Source organism: Candoia aspera, chromosome 13 (genome assembly GCF_035149785.1).
Source record: "Candoia aspera isolate rCanAsp1 chromosome 13, rCanAsp1.hap2, whole genome shotgun sequence".
Classification (NCBI taxonomy): domain Eukaryota; kingdom Metazoa; phylum Chordata; class Lepidosauria; order Squamata; family Boidae; genus Candoia; species Candoia aspera.
Window position 1 is genome coordinate 2,086,591 of NC_086165.1, and position 18,412 is coordinate 2,105,002.

At 44.4% G+C, this 18,412-nt stretch overlaps 1 protein-coding gene across 1 annotated transcript in view; it reads right to left on the bottom strand.

The window, feature by feature from the left end:
- The window catches only part of ENTREP2 (endosomal transmembrane epsin interactor 2), a 54,955-nt gene that overhangs the window by 678 nt on the left and 35,865 nt on the right, over positions 1-18,412 (bottom strand). The window contains exons 4-10 of the mRNA XM_063314029.1: positions 14,602-14,709; positions 10,381-10,541; positions 8,912-9,047; positions 7,073-7,148; positions 5,323-5,898; positions 4,005-4,333; positions 1,705-2,228 (exon numbers count right to left, since the gene is read on the bottom strand). Of these exons, the coding sequence (XP_063170099.1) occupies positions 2,043-2,228; positions 4,005-4,333; positions 5,323-5,898; positions 7,073-7,148; positions 8,912-9,047; positions 10,381-10,541; positions 14,602-14,709 (1,572 nt within the window). The 3' untranslated portion in view covers positions 1,705-2,042. The remainder of the gene's footprint in view (positions 1-1,704; positions 2,229-4,004; positions 4,334-5,322; positions 5,899-7,072; positions 7,149-8,911; positions 9,048-10,380; positions 10,542-14,601; positions 14,710-18,412) is intronic.

Consider the following 18,412-nt stretch of genomic DNA (forward strand, 5'->3'; position numbering starts at 1 on the left):
AATTGGTATCTTAATCAATTTGCTTATTACTTTGTGTTCCCTGCTAACAGCCTTGAATCTCTTTGTTCCATGTAGAAAAAGAAGATAAATTCTGGAAAGCATAAACCGTACAAATATTGATTAGCAATAGTTAAAACCAATGCAAATAGGGCATGTGGGTGCAAGAAGATTATGAACTAAATGTTTCACATGGTTAAAACCAAAATTCAGGAAACTTGGTTGTTGTAAAACACAAAACGAAACAAAACCCTCCAAAGCTGGCTGTGACAAAATTGTAGAAAACACCTTATTTTTCTCTAGTGAACACAAGAAATGCAGAAGGGAACAGACAGCCACTGCACTATATTTTCCTAGTAAAGTCATCCTTGGCTGAAAACAGGAACAGGAACACAAAAGGAACAACTGGCAGTGATGATTGCCGAATTCTAAAAAGTTACACCAAAAAATCCTGTCTAGGGACAGCCCGTAACTGACCTTGGCTGTTCTCAAAAAGCTAAGCAGAGCTAGATCTAATTATTATTTGGATAGGAGACCACCAAACAATTCTGGGGGTGTAGACAGGCAAATTATGGAAGAAAGCCAAAGCAGCCTCCTCCATAATCTTGCTGAGAAAACTACATGAATGTGGCCTTCAAGAGACCAGGAGTCAAGCTCAACACAAGGGGAGTCTTCACATACAAGGGGATACATGTTTCACCTATGAACTGATAAACATATGCAAGCATGTGATGCAGCTTGAGCAAATCCTTTTTCCAAGAGAAAAAGTGCACTTCAGAAACTGTTTTTTCCTGATTTATAGAAGGGAAACTTCTTATTTGTAATTTTGAAGAAGTGTCTTTATATTATAGAGTAGCCTGAGGAGTGTTGGTCTCTAGTAGCCAGTAAGATGACCCATAAATACAAATGGTGACATCCCAAAAGGTCCTGGTGGTGACGCTTACAGTGGAAAACCTTCCATGGGTCACCTGCACCCTAGAAAACTATCCTGCCAAGCTGGAGGAGTTTACAGCACAGGGTTTTCCTCAAGAGAACTACAGTGAAATGCAGAGCGGTGCTGCAGAGAAAGGGCCCTAGGTGAGCAGAGTAAGAGTCAATGTGCAGTTCCTTCTGGAAGCAACAAGGACTTTGTTAGTTGTAGACCCTACATTTCCTTCAGAAGCTGAAGGTGACATACACAACACCCTTTTCTTCCAATTTTCTCAAGAACGACCCAATCAGGTTGGCTGGGTTGAGAGTGTGCAACTGGTTCAAAGTCCTCAGTAAGATTCAGTCACTGGTGGTGAGCTTGAATTTGGGTTTCCTAAAGACCACCAAATGGAGGTTGTAAAAAAACAGGGGGAGGGATTACATAAACCCCGAACAAAATACGATGCTAGTGGCTATGTTGGAATCAGGAATTGGAAACTGCATTCTCAGTTTTGCACTTCTCGTTCTTTCCAGCTCAAGTAATCCAACAACAACAGACAGAGAGAGAATGGGGTTTATCTATTGCTAGCACAAAATCAGTTCTGGAAGACTATAATCTCCAGAAATACCTTTTTAATTATGAAAACACTGTTCAGAATTGGTGAAAACACTTTTGAGGTACAGTGATTGGAATGCAACTCCTAAGTTGTACAGATGGATCACCGCAGCTTAGCAAGAAAGTTGATTTCCTTACCCCACCCCACCCCACCCCAGTCCACCCCAGTTCCCCAGACATACCCATTAGAACTTAGAAAACCAAATGCCTTGGTAGGAGGAGAAAAAGATATGTTTCAGTGGGTTTTCTGTTTGTTTCATTGTTAAATAATAAGCAACTCGTTTATTTCACAAAAGAGTCTTGGTTGAATATGCAGTCATGAAAAGTTGGGTGCTCGGCCCCTGGGAATAAAGAACTGGCGTGGATCTCTTCAAAGGAAGACTCTTCCAGACACACGGGTTGAGTTTCCTTTTGTTTCTTCAAAGACAGCCACTGAGGGAGATGAATCTCCATCCATTGCCCAGTTCCTCAGAGTCTTTTTTACAGCGTTTATATTCCTCAGTGGGGCAAAGGCCTATTGTCAAAGGATGGTCTCTCGGCACACTTCAATTAAACTGTGGGGTCTTCCTCCCTCAAAGGCATGGGTAATGTGGCCCCTGCGTAAGAAGGCAACAGGAGAGCTTAGAGCTCCACAGCTCTGGAGGTGGAGGTCTTCCTGAAGACGCTTTCTTGAGGTATCCACATTCTGCTGGGAGCTCAAGATGACCTATGGAAAAGGGGGCAAGGGAAGGGAAATGGTGAATTTATTCTTCTCTTGAGAAGAAGACATCTTAGGATGGAACTTTGAGGTGGAAAACTGTAGACCTGTGAGATCAACTTGGTTGTTTCCAATACCAGAATACAAGGTCCACCTAACTGAGCTCAGGTGCAGATCTAGGCTCCAAGAGAAGGGAGGCAGGTTCAAAACGATTGTTGGAAAAGCAGAGTGTAAGACCTACAACAGCCCAATAGGCATGCCCTTCATATGCAAGCAGACCCTGAATCTGAATGACCACAGTTGGATACTTCAAACACAAAACTCAGAACAAAACCTTAACACTGACTTCTGATTGGTTCCTCTTGCAGAAAGGTTAGGGTTAGACCATAGGTTATATTTTATATCTGCACATGCACAAGCATGCTGCCTTTCCTTTCAAGTGCAACTGCCTTCTCCAAAGGAGAACTTCCTGCAGCTTGTGCTTTCATCCTGAATTAGGCATCAACGTCAAGGATGGAAAAGAGTCCCCTTTTCGGGAGAGATGGGTGGTGATAGAAATTTGAATAAACAAACAAACAAACAAATAAAATGTAACACACATGGAGGTCATGAGTAGATCCATGGTGTGGCTTTGAACTTTCAGGGCTGTCAAGGTTTCAAGACTGCCTTCTTAGCTCAAGGCAACTGGGTGATCACATGGATTTCTGGAGCCTCTGCCAGCCTCAGAAAGAAACTCTAACCCTTTTTTTGTGCTGGCTTTCTGAACAGAGGCAGGGCAAAATTAAAGCCAGAATCCTAGATTTTGAAGGAACACAGAGTCTAACCCCTTTAATGTGGATTCTCAGTACAAGAATCCACGTTAAAGCATCTAGTCTAGATGAGTATCTAGGCTTTGCTTGAGTACCCTCAGCAGGAAACCCACCGCTTGTCTTTGGAAGAAGGGTGTCTCCTCTAAGAGAGGTCAGACTTCTGGATTTCTAGGCCTTCAGAGTAATCCCTACACACACAACAAGAAATCCTTTTATCTCCCAATTTGGTCTGATTGTGTTTTTTTTTCCTTTTATTGTTCCATCAATTGAGACCCAGTTGGCATGGAATATATGAGAAACTAAATTGTGTGTGTGTGTGAGAGAGAGAGAGAGAGAGAATGCATGCACAATCTTTTTGAGGACCAGGGATGAACTTTGTGTGGTGGGCTAGAGACAGAACAAAACCTAATTTAATTTAGCTAGAACTAATTACATTGATTAAATACAGCCACTGTGACAGCTCCCTGAGCATTTTATTATTTTCTGATTTTCTCTCACATTAAAAAACTACAATTCAGAGGCAACTTCTGGAGAGTGGCTGGGTCTGCATGCAAAACTTCGGGGGAGACAAATAGGGCAGCACCTCCTAAATTAGACCACCTTCCCTCAACTCAGCAAAGACTGTTCTGGCTGGAAATACTAGAAGTTGACATGTCAGGGGACTTAGGGGGTCCCTCGCACACCTTTCCCAACATTGCTGACAGATGGAATTGGGAAGGAGAAGAGCTTTCATCTTCCTACGCTCATTGGTAACCAAGTATGGAAATTAGGTGGGACTGCCATAATTTCATCCCTTCTGTTTGTATTTCCCAGGAGTGATCTCAGGTCTGGATCACACAACAAGCTTTGCAAAAGGGCAAACGATGCCACATTATAACATTGTCTGTCTGTTGTGAACTTGGCCACTCAGGGCCTATTGATTCATCTCTTCTTCATCCACCTTGGTCCAACCAATTAACCCAAAGAGGCCACCCACCTGATCAATGATGTTGGCGCTAAAGATGGCTTCCTCCATGTGCCGCTCATCAGACTTGATGACAGACCGGATGCTGTTGACCACGTGGCGCACCTCTGGGGGAAAGTTGCAGTTCGAGTGTTCCAAAAATTTGGCCACCAGGATCTTAGTGTCCTTGTAGGCCTGCAGGTCCACCAAGGAGTGGGGCCGCTCTTTGCAGAGGCTCAGTATGACCTTTGGCTTCTGGGAAAGTTCGGCTTTTGGGGGGTCCCTTGGTTTTCCGATTGGCCCAAGATGGTTCCCGGAGTCCTGGCAAGTAGAGGCAGCCACGTGAGGACTAGACACAGGAACTAAAAGGGGGGGGATGGAGGGGAAGGGGGAAAAAAGGAGCTTTAAAATGGTAGCTCAGCTGGACACACACCAAGTGAAGTGACACAGCGGTCATCCCTGGGAGTGAAGTGACACCTGGCTAGTGTAAGGATATTTAAGGTGTCTAAATCACCACAGAGATGCTGCCCAGCTTGCAATGCTTAACCTGATGACTCCTGAACTGAGAGTGTCACCAGCTGAAGAGGCCATCCCTCCTCTTCTGAGCAGATCTTTCCCAAGTGCACCGTCAGGTCCTAAGCCCTAGACAGGATGGTCCATGAAAGAACTCTGCACATTTCATATATGCTTCATCCTGTTAGGCGTCCATGTTTGATGCACTGATGCCAGAGCCTGGGAGAGACACTTTTTGCCTCGTCTTCGGTATATGGAGTCCTTTCTGCATGAGTAACTTGAGAGCATTTTAAAAAAATCTCCCACATCTACTATCTGGCAGTTCTCAGTGTTTCTTGACATCTTATTCTACAACAGATATGGGTGACGCTGGCATTCCAGTGTTCAGCAATGCCAGTCCTAACCCTAACCCTAACCATACCTACTCTGCCTGGCCAATAGTGAGCAGTTGATGGGAATTCCTGGTCAACAGTTCCTGACCTATCCATGATGCTCACAGAATGAGCTTAATCCAATGATGATCTCCCTGTCTCTCAAAGGGTTATTGGACCAAAGGGTTGGGGGAGAGGATGACCTGATCTCCTTGAATTATGAGAGAACAAAACATGTTAAGAAAATGAAAAGTCTCAACTCCCAAATGAACCATCCTGGGATTTAAGATCTGGAAAGTCCTACAGGCTCTGCCATCATCATGATGTACTGTATAAATATGTGAGACAGGGCCTTCTTGGTGGTGGTGGTGGTGGTATTGGGATATAAATGAATTACGTTTTTTAAAAAAATGATGGTTAGGCAACAGACAGAAATCATGACACAGAGGGAGCTGCACACTCCTTACCTTCTGTAGGAGCTGAACAGGACAAAGGGTCACTAGTGGATCGGACAATGTTGGAAATGGCGTTTTTTCTTGCCCGCTGTTGGGCCGTCCTCTTGAGGCAGCCATGGGGCAAAGTGTTTACAGGCACGGAGCAGTGGGTGTGGGGAGTCTGCGGCGCAGCTGGCTGGCTGAAGACCCCACAGCACATCTTCAGTGGCTTGGACGAGGGGATGGCTTTGTCTCCTCTAACCAAGCCAAAAGAGTCCCTCTCAGAGACACCAGTGCTCTCTGAGGAGCAGTCCGAGACCTGGCTATGAGAGCACATCCTGCTACGGGGCCGGTCCACAGAAGTCTGGCTGTGGCCACTGGCCTCATCATCCGGAGAGTCCTGCAAGCAAGTCTGGTTGACCTTGCTGTTGTTCAGGCTGCAGCAACTTCTGTTTCTCACCCCTCTTCCTACAAGACCACCTGGAAAGAAGTCAGAAGACAGGAAAGGTTCTTGGACTTCCAGAGAACAAAAGTCTTCGGAGGAGTGCCGGTGATGATTGGGAAGAGGAACAGCTTCGGCGGCCATCTGTGAAGTGCCATCTGCCAAGGCTGGAAAAAAAGTGGGGAAGTCCTGATGGAATTCTGAACATGCTATCTCAAAATGCTAATATTCAGTGAGATAGGCCATGAGGAACAAGGCGAGAACCCTTCCTTATCCTTTGTCCTACCACTTGGTAGCCAGTGATCCCTTGCACTGCAGGTTTCATCCATCAACCGATGGCTGTCCTCTACGCTACGCCCTTTCCAAAGTGACCTGAACTCCTGGACACCATGCCTCCCCTTGAGGAGGTGCATCTTCTCCATGAATTGGGCTTTCAGGCAGGGGACAACCCTCAATCTACAACAATCCATTGCAGAGTGAGCGAGAAACCCTATTCTGGGAGGGTAGCCAAAGTTCTCTCAACTCAGACCCTGCCCACTTCTACAAATTCTATGGCGATCTTCCCTTCATTCAAATCAAATCAAGTTTATTACAGCCTCCTTATTATTGATCAGAAAGGAGAACCAGCCTCCTCTCACCAATAATTTAATGATAAAATGGGGAGGGGGGGAGAGCTGCATTAGATACCCTGAGAACATGGCAATGAAGGCAGATGAGTTTTTCCTATTTAATTTTCTTTTGTGTATAACTGGAAGTGTAGACCCATCTTAACTGAGGGCCATCCTCCTTTGGAGTAAATACAGTATTTTAGAAGAACAGTGGGTGCTTTCCTTTCATGCTAATTTTGACAGTGAAGGTTTCAACCACTGATCCTTTGAGCAGAATCTAGAGTCATTTGCAGTGGGGAGGAATTAACTAATTTTCCCCTTTGTTTGTCTCTGCTTGTCGAGACAAACTTCCCAAAACAAATGTGATGCTAGCATGGATGATGCCCCTCAACGTTTCCACATCACAGGCAGGAGGAAAAGGGTCTTGGGTTGGGTTCCCCCACCCCACCCCCAATTGGAAAATAGGACGTCAGTAGCTCCGTTTGCCACTGAATCTCCATGGGACTTAACCTGAGGAATGGGCAAGAGGACCAACTAATTTCCTGCAACCCAATTAAAAATCATAATGATTGAACTAGTTCTTCTTAGTTTAAGGGACAGAATGTTAAATGGAATGATTCTTTCAGGACTCGGCTGATATTTTGCCCGACACTCTTCGGATGGTGACTCTGATTGATAAGGACCAAGGTAGGGAATTATCTTGAACACCCTCACAGGGAACGATGGACACTACCTTGGCTGTTGAAACCCATTGCGGTATTTCGCTCCCCCAGGTTGGACTCGGTGATTTGCTGTTCCATGCTGGTGACCTGTAAAAAATTAGGAGAAAAAAGGAAAAACCCAACAATGTACTCATTCGGTGCCTGAATGAAGATTTTAAGCAGCTGTTTCCTGAAGATAAGGACACAGCAAGGGGAGGCAGCCAATCCAAAGTTGATCAGATCCCTCATCCTTTTCCCACCATAGCTGGAAAGGAAGGTGGAGATAATGTTGGAACAGAGGAACCATTAAGAGAAGTGAAAAGGCAAGGCAAGTGGAAAGCATGCGAAAGAATCCCAAAATAACTCCACCTTGAGATAAGATGATGATAAGATGGGACCTCTGTAAGCTAATTTATTTAGAGATGCATTAGAAACATCTCTTAGGAAACAAATTCCCTGTGCCCTTAAGATGCTTCTGCTGAAAGATGGAAAAGTGAGATACTAAAAATGTAATCAAATAAAACAAATAGGGAGGCAGCCTGTTGAGATTTCCAGTGGCTGTGTGGTTCTCCCCTTCCTGAGCAAAACACAACTTGCCATTTCAGTATGCCTCCTTTATTCTGCCCCCGAGGAAGAGCAGTCAGTTCACGCACTCCATAGATGGCTTTTACTAAAAGGCCATTATGCACCGGGTGCCCAAGCAGAACTTGGGATCCAGGAGAGATGAGATCAAGCTGGGCAATTTGGGAAGAATACATAAGAGGCAATGGGCTGGAAACAAAACCTATATATAAAAGCATCCAAACGCTCAGGATTCAAGCTCCTTTTTTCTTTCTTTTTAATATTCTCCAAACTGCAGTTTCCCCCGCATGTCTGAGCTCTGGAAATCTCTGCAAAAATGGTGTGCACTCCAAGTCTTGTTCTTCCTTCTCTACAGGTGTGGTGATGAAGGTGTTGAACTGGCATCCCAGACATCCAGGTTCAAGCTCACCCTCGTCCATAAAAGCAAAGGCACGTGGGAATGTTGCCAACCGTGTTCCCTTGCGTACTTCTCCCCATCGCACAGGATTTTCCATCTGCAGAAAGTGCCCTGGGTGCAACTTCAGATGGTGCAGTCTAACTTCTCCAGGAAGTCTGTTATGAGTGAAGTTGTGTAAGAGCACAGAAGGACCCCAACTGGGTGGAAGAGCAAGTCTGCTTTGCAACTCTGGAGTTCTGCAGCACAAAAGGCCTGGGCGGTGAACTCTATCCAAGGGGGTTCACACAGAGGCACCCGTCATCAAATTGTTCTGGGACCTCAGGACTGGTAGCAAAATTTCTCTGAGTTTGCAAATTTGCAAACGGATCACTTGGTTTAGGAACCATCCGCAAGAGTTCCTCAAAAACTGTAAGCAGATTTTTTTGGTAGTGCAGCAGGTTACAATCAACTTGAGAGCTACACAATCTGAATAATTATTCTACATACGCACTGCTTCTATGTACATGCCATCTCGTGCCCATATGCAGTATGCAGACACAGTCCACAACGAAAAGCAAGCTTCTGGGGGTCCAACCACGTTGCTCCTTAAGCCAAACACACAGCTGCTAAAATAAGCTGCATGCTCAGTGCGATTGTTGGTAGCACATTGTCAAGACACTAAAAAGAAATTACCTTTTACTGCTACCCCCTGCTTTGCTTTTCCAACTTGGATTACAAACAACTTGACAGCTTTTCAACTATCAAGTCTAAACACATCCCAGAAGTACTCTGTGGGGTGAAAATCAAATCCACCTTCATTCAGAGGAAGAATTAGAGACGCCTGGACTGGATTTGACTAAGACATCTCCGAACTCGGTCTGTGCACTGCCCACTCCCAGCAATGCCCTCTAACCTGGTTAGCTGGAGCTTGTCCAACGACCGCCTCGTAAGGCGGGGGCAGCTCGGCTGGGTAGAGAATCCCAGGGCTGTTGATGGTCACCTCGTATAAAGTGCTGAAGGGGGAGTGCGGAAAGTCCAAATGGAAAGCCCTAGGAAACGAATGAGACAATGATCATGAGCAGGGTTGTCTGTGGAGGGGGTCAAAAAAGTCAAGACAACAGCCCTGCCCATGCAACTGAAGCTGTACCCCCTTTTTATGTGGCAAGGGTGGCCACCATCTTGACCTTTTTTAATCCCTGCATCCCACAGATGCTCACTTAATGACCATTCATTTAGTGATGGTTCAGACTTGTGACAATTGCTCAAAAAAAAAGACTTACAACTGCTCCTCATACTTACAACCATCACAGTGTCCCCACGGTCACATGATCATGATTTGGATGCATGGCAACCAGTTTGTATTTTTGACTGTCACAGCATCCCATGGTCATGTGATCGCCATTTTTTACCTTCCCAGCCAGCTTCTGGCAACCAAAAATCAATGGGGAACTGCGTGGTTCGCTTAACGACTGCAGTGATTCGCTTAATGATGGCACAAAAAAAGGTTGTAAAATCGGGTCGGGTTTGCTTAACGACTGCTTTGCTTAGCAACTGAAATTCCAGTCCCAATTGTGGTCATTAAGTGAGGACTACCTGTACTAATACAGCCATTCCATGCAAAGCTTCAGTGTTTTAGATGCTCAAGCAGTCCGATCAATGAAAATAACTTCCCCAGTTCATTAGGTGTCCTAATCAACTCGGCGGCCAATTAAAAAAAAATTGACTGGAGTCAGAATCAGTGGTCCTTAAAGAAGAGCTATGGAGCTCAAGGGGGCTTTTAGTCAAGCCTAACACACCTTACAAATTTCAGTGGGTTTTGATACGTCCGCATCAGAATTCAACTCGTATGTTTTTGTTGAACAGGAAGACGTTCTTTGCCGCTGACGCTTGACACAGCGTGGATAAAATGAAGAAATGAAACCGCTGCTTCTGATCTATCGTTTTTACCCCCATGCACACCTGAATGCTTAAGCTCCAGGAATCCATTAAATATTCTTCCTCTAAGATATATATTTTTAAAATGACAGCCTTCCCAATTAACAACAAATGTCAAATGAATGCAAATACCAATACTGGAGCTTTAGACACCCGTAGCTTGTCACCCATGGAGGTATACCCACCGGGTTCGCCAGCGTTAAGCCCTAACGTGGGTTGCTTTTGGCTTAGGGTGTGATACAAGCGCCTCTCAAGAAACAGTCCATCATTTCCAAAGCAAAGAACGAAGTCAAAAACAAACCAGACCTCTCGGTATTATGTAGGAATCAGACTAGGATCTAGAAATTAAACTGGTAAGAGATCTCCCGGCCCACGCGAAACCACCGACCGCTCCACCTCCCCTGGAGTGTTGCGTAGTGCAGCGTGTTCAGATGAAAGAAAAGTCACCTTTGCATCTCTGTGGCCGGTGTGCAAGTATATTCCGGTGGGTAATAAGGCGGCGGTGGGATTGGAGGAATGAACTCGTCGAAGTCCAATGTCTGGTGCAGGATAGTCCCGTGGGGGGTCATGCAATCTGGATTTGCAGAATGAGACCTCTGTGGCAAGAACTGGGTGAAATAAAGGAGAGAGACTGAGCGTTGCTCTAATAGCCAGCAAGTCCAGGTATTTTTCAAGCCAACGTTGAAAGAGCAGATGCCCGGAGCAGCAGTTACAATCATATATTGGCCGAATAACAGTGCTGAAGGGGGAATCTGCTACACCTGAGATGCACATCCCTGTCTAACCTGAATGTTTTGTGCAAACAATTTTTCCGGGGCTGCAAAGTTTTTGGTGTATGCCCTTTTCCTTAATGGAATACCAACAATCCTCTATGTTCTGAGAAATCTAATTCAAGCTTTATCTTTAAAACCCCAAGCATTTTAGGACCCAATCAGTGGAAGGAGGGACACCCAAGAGGTTGAGCTGCCTGCACAATAAATCTTTGGATGAGACTATTTCCTGAGTGCTCCTGGTGGTGCAATTATGCAAAGCTCCAAGAAAATGTATTTATCTATTTATTTATCCATCCATCCATCCATCCAATTGGTCCCTGCCCATCTCCTCCCGTCGGGGGACTCTGGGCAGTTTGCAACAATCAATTAAAACAACCATCATAAAATATACAGTATAAAATTACAATAATAAAAAATATAAATAAGAGTAAAGATAAAGGGTCTTCTTGGTGGCGGCACCTAGACTTTGGAATTCCAACTTAACATTGGGCTTTGCTTTCAGTTGGGTGATTCATCAGCTGGTATCTTTGGGCCCAGGTAATTTAAATGACATTTTAAAAAGGTAACTGACTGGTTGTTTATTGGCTGAACAGTTGTTCTGTTTTCTTCTTTTGCAATATCACAGTTGCTGTTATACAGTACTATATTTGCCCTTTTCTTATATGTAATATAGAGCACCCTTGTGGATAAAGTGTGGTCCATAAATTTTATAATAAATGGAATATTCTTGAGGAGAACACAGCTGACTGGCCAAGTGCCACCTTAAACGTGCCCCCTGGTTTCATTTTCATGTCTCACGGAGGTTGAGCAAGGCTGTTAATGTCCCTTCCAGACAGGGAATGGAATTCAGCGGTGGTCAAAATAAAACGAGAAGTAATATTTCTTTCCTGGAGGTCTGAAAAATAAATTTAAACCAATCTTCACTTGATTCTGGGGCGAATTTAAGGCAAGGCAAGACCTTGACTCAGTTTGTGTCTCCAGTTTAGACTGTTTAAACAATGACTCCAGCAAACCAGAAGCATCGCCCATCGTTTACGGCCTCCTCCAAAGAGTAGAGAGGATTGGGTTCAACCAGCAGTCATGAAATACAGAAACTGAATTGATGGCAGCGATCCTATAAGAGCTTACAAAATAGAATTGCTGGAGATAGCAACAAGGATTGTATCTTGAAGGAAGGGGAGCTCTGGAGATGAATGACAAGAAACACAATGGAAAAAAGGACCAGCACTTGGAGTCTACTGATATTTGAAATTCTGTCATGTAACCTGCTAAGCTGGGACATTAAACGCCTGCTCTGTTTCACCCTTGCTGCACGCCAGCCCATCAAAGCAAGCCAGGTCAGGAAACAGACACCACAAGGTTGACCGGAACCCTACTTTATTGGTCTAGACTCCAATAACAGAATCTGGAAAGCCTGCGTTTTCGCTCCTTCCCTCTTATTCCAATCTAAGTCAAGGCAGCCCAATCCTAGCTTCTTTCTCATCCCTTCCTATTTTCCCAGGCTAAGTTCACATTTTCCTGCTGCATATTTTCTTCAAGGGCAACTCCACACTTCTCCACACCAAATCCTAAGAGAAGATCAGTGTGGATCAAATCTAGAGAGCCAACCTTCTGTTTTGGGAGAAATCAACCAGATTCCCTCACAGGAAAACTTCCAAACTGGCCCCATAATTTTTGTTTCCATCAAATGGATATTCAAGCCCACAACAAGGAGGTATGGGCCACCTAATTCTCCATGACTTTGTTCAGTTCTCTTTTCAGTCCTCTCAACTGATAGCTGTTACCACAACTACTGGTAGGGAATTCCAAAATCAAGCACAGGATGTGTGTGTGTGAAAGTATTTAAAAAGGAGAATTGGCGAGGTTAATATTCTGGTGGAGATGGATAACAGTAAGGGTGTGCAGGGTGATGGAAAGTGTTGAGAAAGTATTTCTCCCTTCTTTTACTAGAATACTGGGGGTGGAGGGTGGGGGTGAGCTGCTAGTACAGGCCAGAGAATCAAGTGGACAAAATTAAAACTCCATACCATCTGACATGAACTAATTAGAGAAAAACTAGATGCAACCATGAAAATCCAGTTTGTCTTTTTCTACCATGATTGGTAGTCCTGGAGAAAAGGCCATTCCCCAAATTTTCTGGAAGCAAGATTTTTGGGGGGCAGGATTGGATATTTTTACTGGACTGTTCTTGCTTTGAACATGGTCCCTTGGAAAAGAGGAGCAAAAGAAGGAAATACTGATTAAATATTTGGAGAATGGAGCACCTCTTTGGCTCTATCAGTTCAGGAAGATCTGAACATTGTAAGAAAGCCACCATTGCCAGTATATAGTTCTTATGTGTACATAAAAAAGGTGGTTGTTGTTTATTCATCCAATTGCTTCCGACTCTTCGTGACTTCATGGACCAGCCCATGCCAGAGCTTCCTGTCAGTCATCAACACCCCCAGCTCCCCCAGGGACGAGTCCGTCACCTCTAGAATATCATCCATCCATCTTGCCCTTGGTCGGCCCCTCTTCCTTTTGCCCTCCACTCTCCCCAGCATCAGCATCTTCTCCAGGGTGTCCTGTCTTCTCATTATGTGGCCAAAGTATTTCAGTTTTGCCTTTAATATCATTCCCTCCAGTGAGCAGTCTGGCTTTATTTCCTGGAGGATGGACTGGTTCGAACTTCTTGCAGTCCAAGGCACTCTCAGGATTTTCCTCCAACACCACAGTTCAAAAGCATTGATCTTCCTTCGCTCAGCCTTCCTTATGGTCCAGCTCTTGCAGCCATATGTTACTATGGGGAACACCATTGCTTTAACGATGCGGACCTTTGTGGTCAGTGTGATGTCTCTGCTCTTAACTATTTTATCGAGATTGGTCATTGCTCTTCTCCCAAGGATTAAGCGTCTTCTGATTTCCTGGCTGCAGTCAGCGTCTGCAGTAATCTTTGTGCCTAGACTTACAAAGTATTTCACTGCCTCTACATTTTCTCCCTCTATTTGCCAGTTATCAATCAAGCTGGTTGCCATAATCTTGGTTTTTTTGAGGTTTAACTGCAACGCAGCTTCTGCACTTCCTTCTTTCACCTTCATCATAAGGCTCCTCAGTTCCTCCTCGCTTTCATTAAAAAAAAACATAAAAACATAAAAAAGGGATCTAGGTATTAATTTGCCCTACATATTCATGACTGCCCTCCAGAAACTTAATGCCATCATTACATTCAGCTAAGCAGATATGCCCTAATCACTCCGGGATCCGCATGGGGCCATGCCTCTCCTTTCCATCCCTATGTCAAGGCAGAAACAATGCTTCTTGCGATTGGAAACACAATTTGCAGGTTATCATGAGTTTTCAGGAGAAGCAAACCAAAAAAAAAAAAAAGTCCTACAGAGATGCCTATCCAAGGAATTTTGGACGTTCTAGAGAACATCGGAGGTCATCTTTTGAAGTACAGTATGTTCATTTTCTCCCCAAAGGTAATTTTATATAACGTTTTGGGGTTCTTGGTTAACCCAAAAGGGCATGGTGGTTGAGGATAAGGTGAAATGGATGCCTGGAGGACATCCGATTCTTATCATTTATTTGATGGGTTTGTGTTTTGTCTTTTCTGTGGATGTTCAAAGCCTTCTCTGATTTCTTCATAACAACCTTGTGACTCAGTTTGGGGAGAGAGAGAGAGAGAGAAAGAATCTGTGGCTGGTCCCAAGTCACCATGGTTGATGGGCCTGAACCTGGCTCTTCCCACTCCCACCTAACCACTCTTCGTGGGGTGGGAAAGAAATGAAATGATGACCTTTCCCAGTTCCAAGGTTAAACCCCCTCCCCAAAAGGACCCAGATCCTGTCTTTGGCAAGCCTAGTTCATACCATACCCTTCTGGCTCGGCCAGAGGACATGTATTTCTTACTCACCATTTGCAGAACATCGGAAGAGACCATTTGCATGCAGCACATAGCCGTTGCCAGCGCACACACAATGGTGGAGATGATATTGAGAGCACAAACACTGAACAGCAGGTCCTGTGAAGAGAGACACACAGAGGGGGAGGGAGGGAAGAGTGTCACACACACAGGGAGGTAGGATGTTATTCCTTATCTCAGCAAGACAGAGAACAAGTACTAAAAACACTGTTAGCAGAGTGGATAATAAATGCCAGCAATGGTTATCTGCTTGATGCAGCTCTTCATTAGAGCCTCTCAAATTAAGCCTGTGAGTAACCCTTTCCTGGTGGGGAAACCAGCTCAGAATCTACCTAGGAAAAAAACAAAAGACCTCAACCTTAAATGCTTCTCTTTCTATTTAGGCTTTGAGCAATTATTCCAGCAGCTTCTGGTAGACCCTTTTGAACTTGTGGCTCAGTGACATCCTGCAAGCCGAGACTGGAACATTTCTGGCTACCACAAGGGCAATCCAGGTCTCCAGATTAGGATGCTTTCACGCACTAAATGGGCCCACTATGAATCCTCCATCCCGTATGACTTGTGAGTGTGAGTTGAGCCATTACAAGCAGGAGAGCCCCCTTCTGTTGCAAGATAAAATTCAGTAATCTGAAATGGTGTAATTCTTGAACAGTGTTTATACGGCATTCGTTCACCTCGTCCAAGTAGCTAACAAGAACAGAGGGTTTTTCAGAATTAACATGTAAGATACGCTCTGGATGAACTTTGGATCAACTTTCCAGTTTGTGGCTCAAGGGAAATACTTGAAATATTTGGGGGACAAATTTGATTCTAACTCAATTTGAAAAAGTTCTAAGAATCACGTGTTTGCTTTCTCCTTCCTTCCACACAAGAGCATCATATTTTGGCTTTGCCAATGGTTAGTTCTGATATTTTTCTGAAACAGGAAGCAAAGAGGAGGTCTTTCACGGCCAAGCTGAAGGTAGTCAAAGGTGAGAACACGCTCTGTATGTGACATTTGCGTGCATAATAAATGCCACATTTATCTGAGCTCAGCTTATGATGCATTATGCACTTTTGGAGACCAGGGCTCCTGTTTTGCAAGCAGAGGGACATGGGTTCAGCCCCTGGTTACAGACAATCCAAAATAACATTCACTGCCAGCCAGAAGCAGCACCACTGAGTCAAGGGGGACCCTAATTGAAAACACCCCCATGTCCAAGCATCAAAAAGACTCTGGAAACTGGAAAGAGCAAATCAAACCCACTTCTCCCACCTTTTCACTAAAGGCCTAATGTGCATTGTGGTTAATGTGAAAATATATACAGGTACTCCTCAACTTACGACCGTTCTTTTAATGATGGTTCAAAGTTACGACAGCCTCAGAAGAAGTGCTTTATGACCTGTACTTGCAGTTACAACTGTCGTACCACCCCCATGGTCATGTGATTGCAATTCAGGCACTTGGCAACCGGCTCGCATTTACGACTGGTTGCAGCATCCTGCGATTGTGATTTGTGACTTTTGCCAGTTTCCGGCAAAAAACGTCCATCGGGGAAGCTGGATTTGCTTAACGACCTGTGATTCGCTTAACAATTGTCATAAAAATGGTTGTAAAACTGGATCCGGTCAAGTGGCGAGTTGACTTACGACCTCAATGACTTATGACAGAAATTCCAGTCCTAATTGTGGTCAAAAGTAGAGGACTACCTATAAACTGACTCCATCTTGTAACTGTCTAATTAACTGCACAGCAGGTGATAAATCTGATTTAAATCCCACTGGTGTCCCCTCTCCATGAGCCAGTTCATTTAGCCTTGCAAGGGTGAAATGCATGAAGAAGAAGAATCAGCTGGTTCCGAGAGCAAGTAGAATCATAGATCTGGGTTCTTATCATCCTGTATGTAGTAAATTGAACAGAGTAGAAGAGCATGGTTGATAGCAAGGGGAAGGGGAATCAATTTTTGTTATCTCTAGCCTTTGCTATCTCAGCACAGTTATTGCAGGGATTCTGACCTTCACGGCAAACTAGAATTTATACGTTTGACACTTGCTGTTGCCTCGTTCTTTTGGGGGCTAAAGTTTGAACAGGGCTAACTCTGAAGGGTCCAGCTGCTGGGTGAACTTGAAGAGTGTCAAGAGACAAACCAATTTGAATGTCTCGGAGCAAAAGCGTCAGTACCCAGCACTCTTGGTACCCAAGCAACGAGCTTCTTTAGCCCATTGCCTGATGGTTTATTATGCGTTTCTCATGAAAGAAGTTTTGGCCAAGTCAATTCCTCCTCTGTTTTCTTCCATCTACTGAATACGGGGTTTAGCTGGAATAAAACTGGCAATATTAATTTGGGGTCATATACCTCTGGAAGCCTAATTACAAAAAGTGCCCTCATAATTATTCTTCAGGATGCACAGGCAAATATTTGATCTATCACGAAAACAGAATTAACCCCATTATATCTAATGACTTCTGTGCCTAATTAAGAACCACTCCCTGAAGGTTAAATGGCGCACGGTAGGGAAGAGAAACGTCCAGGAAATTAAAACTACATGTCATATGATCTCCTCCTTCTTGAGCCTACAAATACTGAATTCACACTCATGTCTCTTCCAGGGTGGAGGAAACTCTTCTTTCCTTCTTTAAGCTTTGATCTCACAAGAAATCTTCTTCTGTCCAAACCTGACAGCAGCCCATAATGTTTAAGGAAGCAAATTTGCACAAGAGGATATTTCTAGAAGTTGCAAGACCAGGCAAAGCATCAGTGAGCAAAAACATATTAAGGCTTCCCAAATGTAGAAAAGAAACTCATTCTTTCTTTCCTGACATATCAACTAAGACTGCAAATCAGCCTGGTGCGGAGGGAGGGACGGAGGGAGATAGACATATTTTTAAGCAGAGGTCCTTTTCTCTCTTAAGGGCCACATTCCCTCAGGGAAAAGACTCTGATAGAAATATAAAATTAGGCACTGAATGGGAAAAAACAGAGGGACAAGGGCATTTGTTTCTTTTTTTATCCTCTCCAAAGCTTCTGTTCCAAACATTTATCAGAGAAACAAATTAGCAAGGGGATTCAGGACAGACCAAGGGAAGGATGGCCTCCATCAACATTTCATCAACTTATGGAAATAAGCTCTTATTGAGCTTGTTGGTGGTGGATTTAAGAAAGAAAAAGGACCTCTGCATAATTTGTAATGAACTCATGGAATCTTCTAATCTGTAAGTCACCAACTTAGATGGCATGAAAAAATAACTAGATAAATCTAGGAAGGCTAAAGCTGTCAAGAGTTCCAGGTTGGAAGAAAGGCACTTCTGTTGTAGGGGGAAAACAGCAGGAGACAGCCATTGTCTTTAGAGGGTTTTGCAGACATCTGGTTGCCCAAGGTGGGAACAGAAGGGTGGACTGTGCTTGATCAGCCTGGCTCCTTCCGGGCAAATAAATAGCTCATTTTCTGTGTGCAACAAGTCACTGTCTTTAACAGCAGCTCTGACCCTTAACAGCATCTTGGAAATTCCTCTGTTTTATGCCAGTCACGTCCAAGGTGATGGATTTGTTTTAAAGCACAGTGAGATCTGAGGGAGATTTTCTTCTTGCTTATTGCCTTCTCCGGTGTGCCCCGGGGCACCATCCCCTGCAGATGCCCAGAGTGAAGGATCAGTCCCTCGGCCCACAGGGCTCCTTCAGGAGCAGGCTTCGTGCTCTGGCCTTGGCCTTGTCTCTAGGGCAACTTGGAAGAAACGCATAAATCAGAAGGGTTGGGATTCATTTCTTCTTGCTGCGGAAAGCCTCTCTCAAGGTACAAAAATGGTAGAAGGGAAACATTTCAA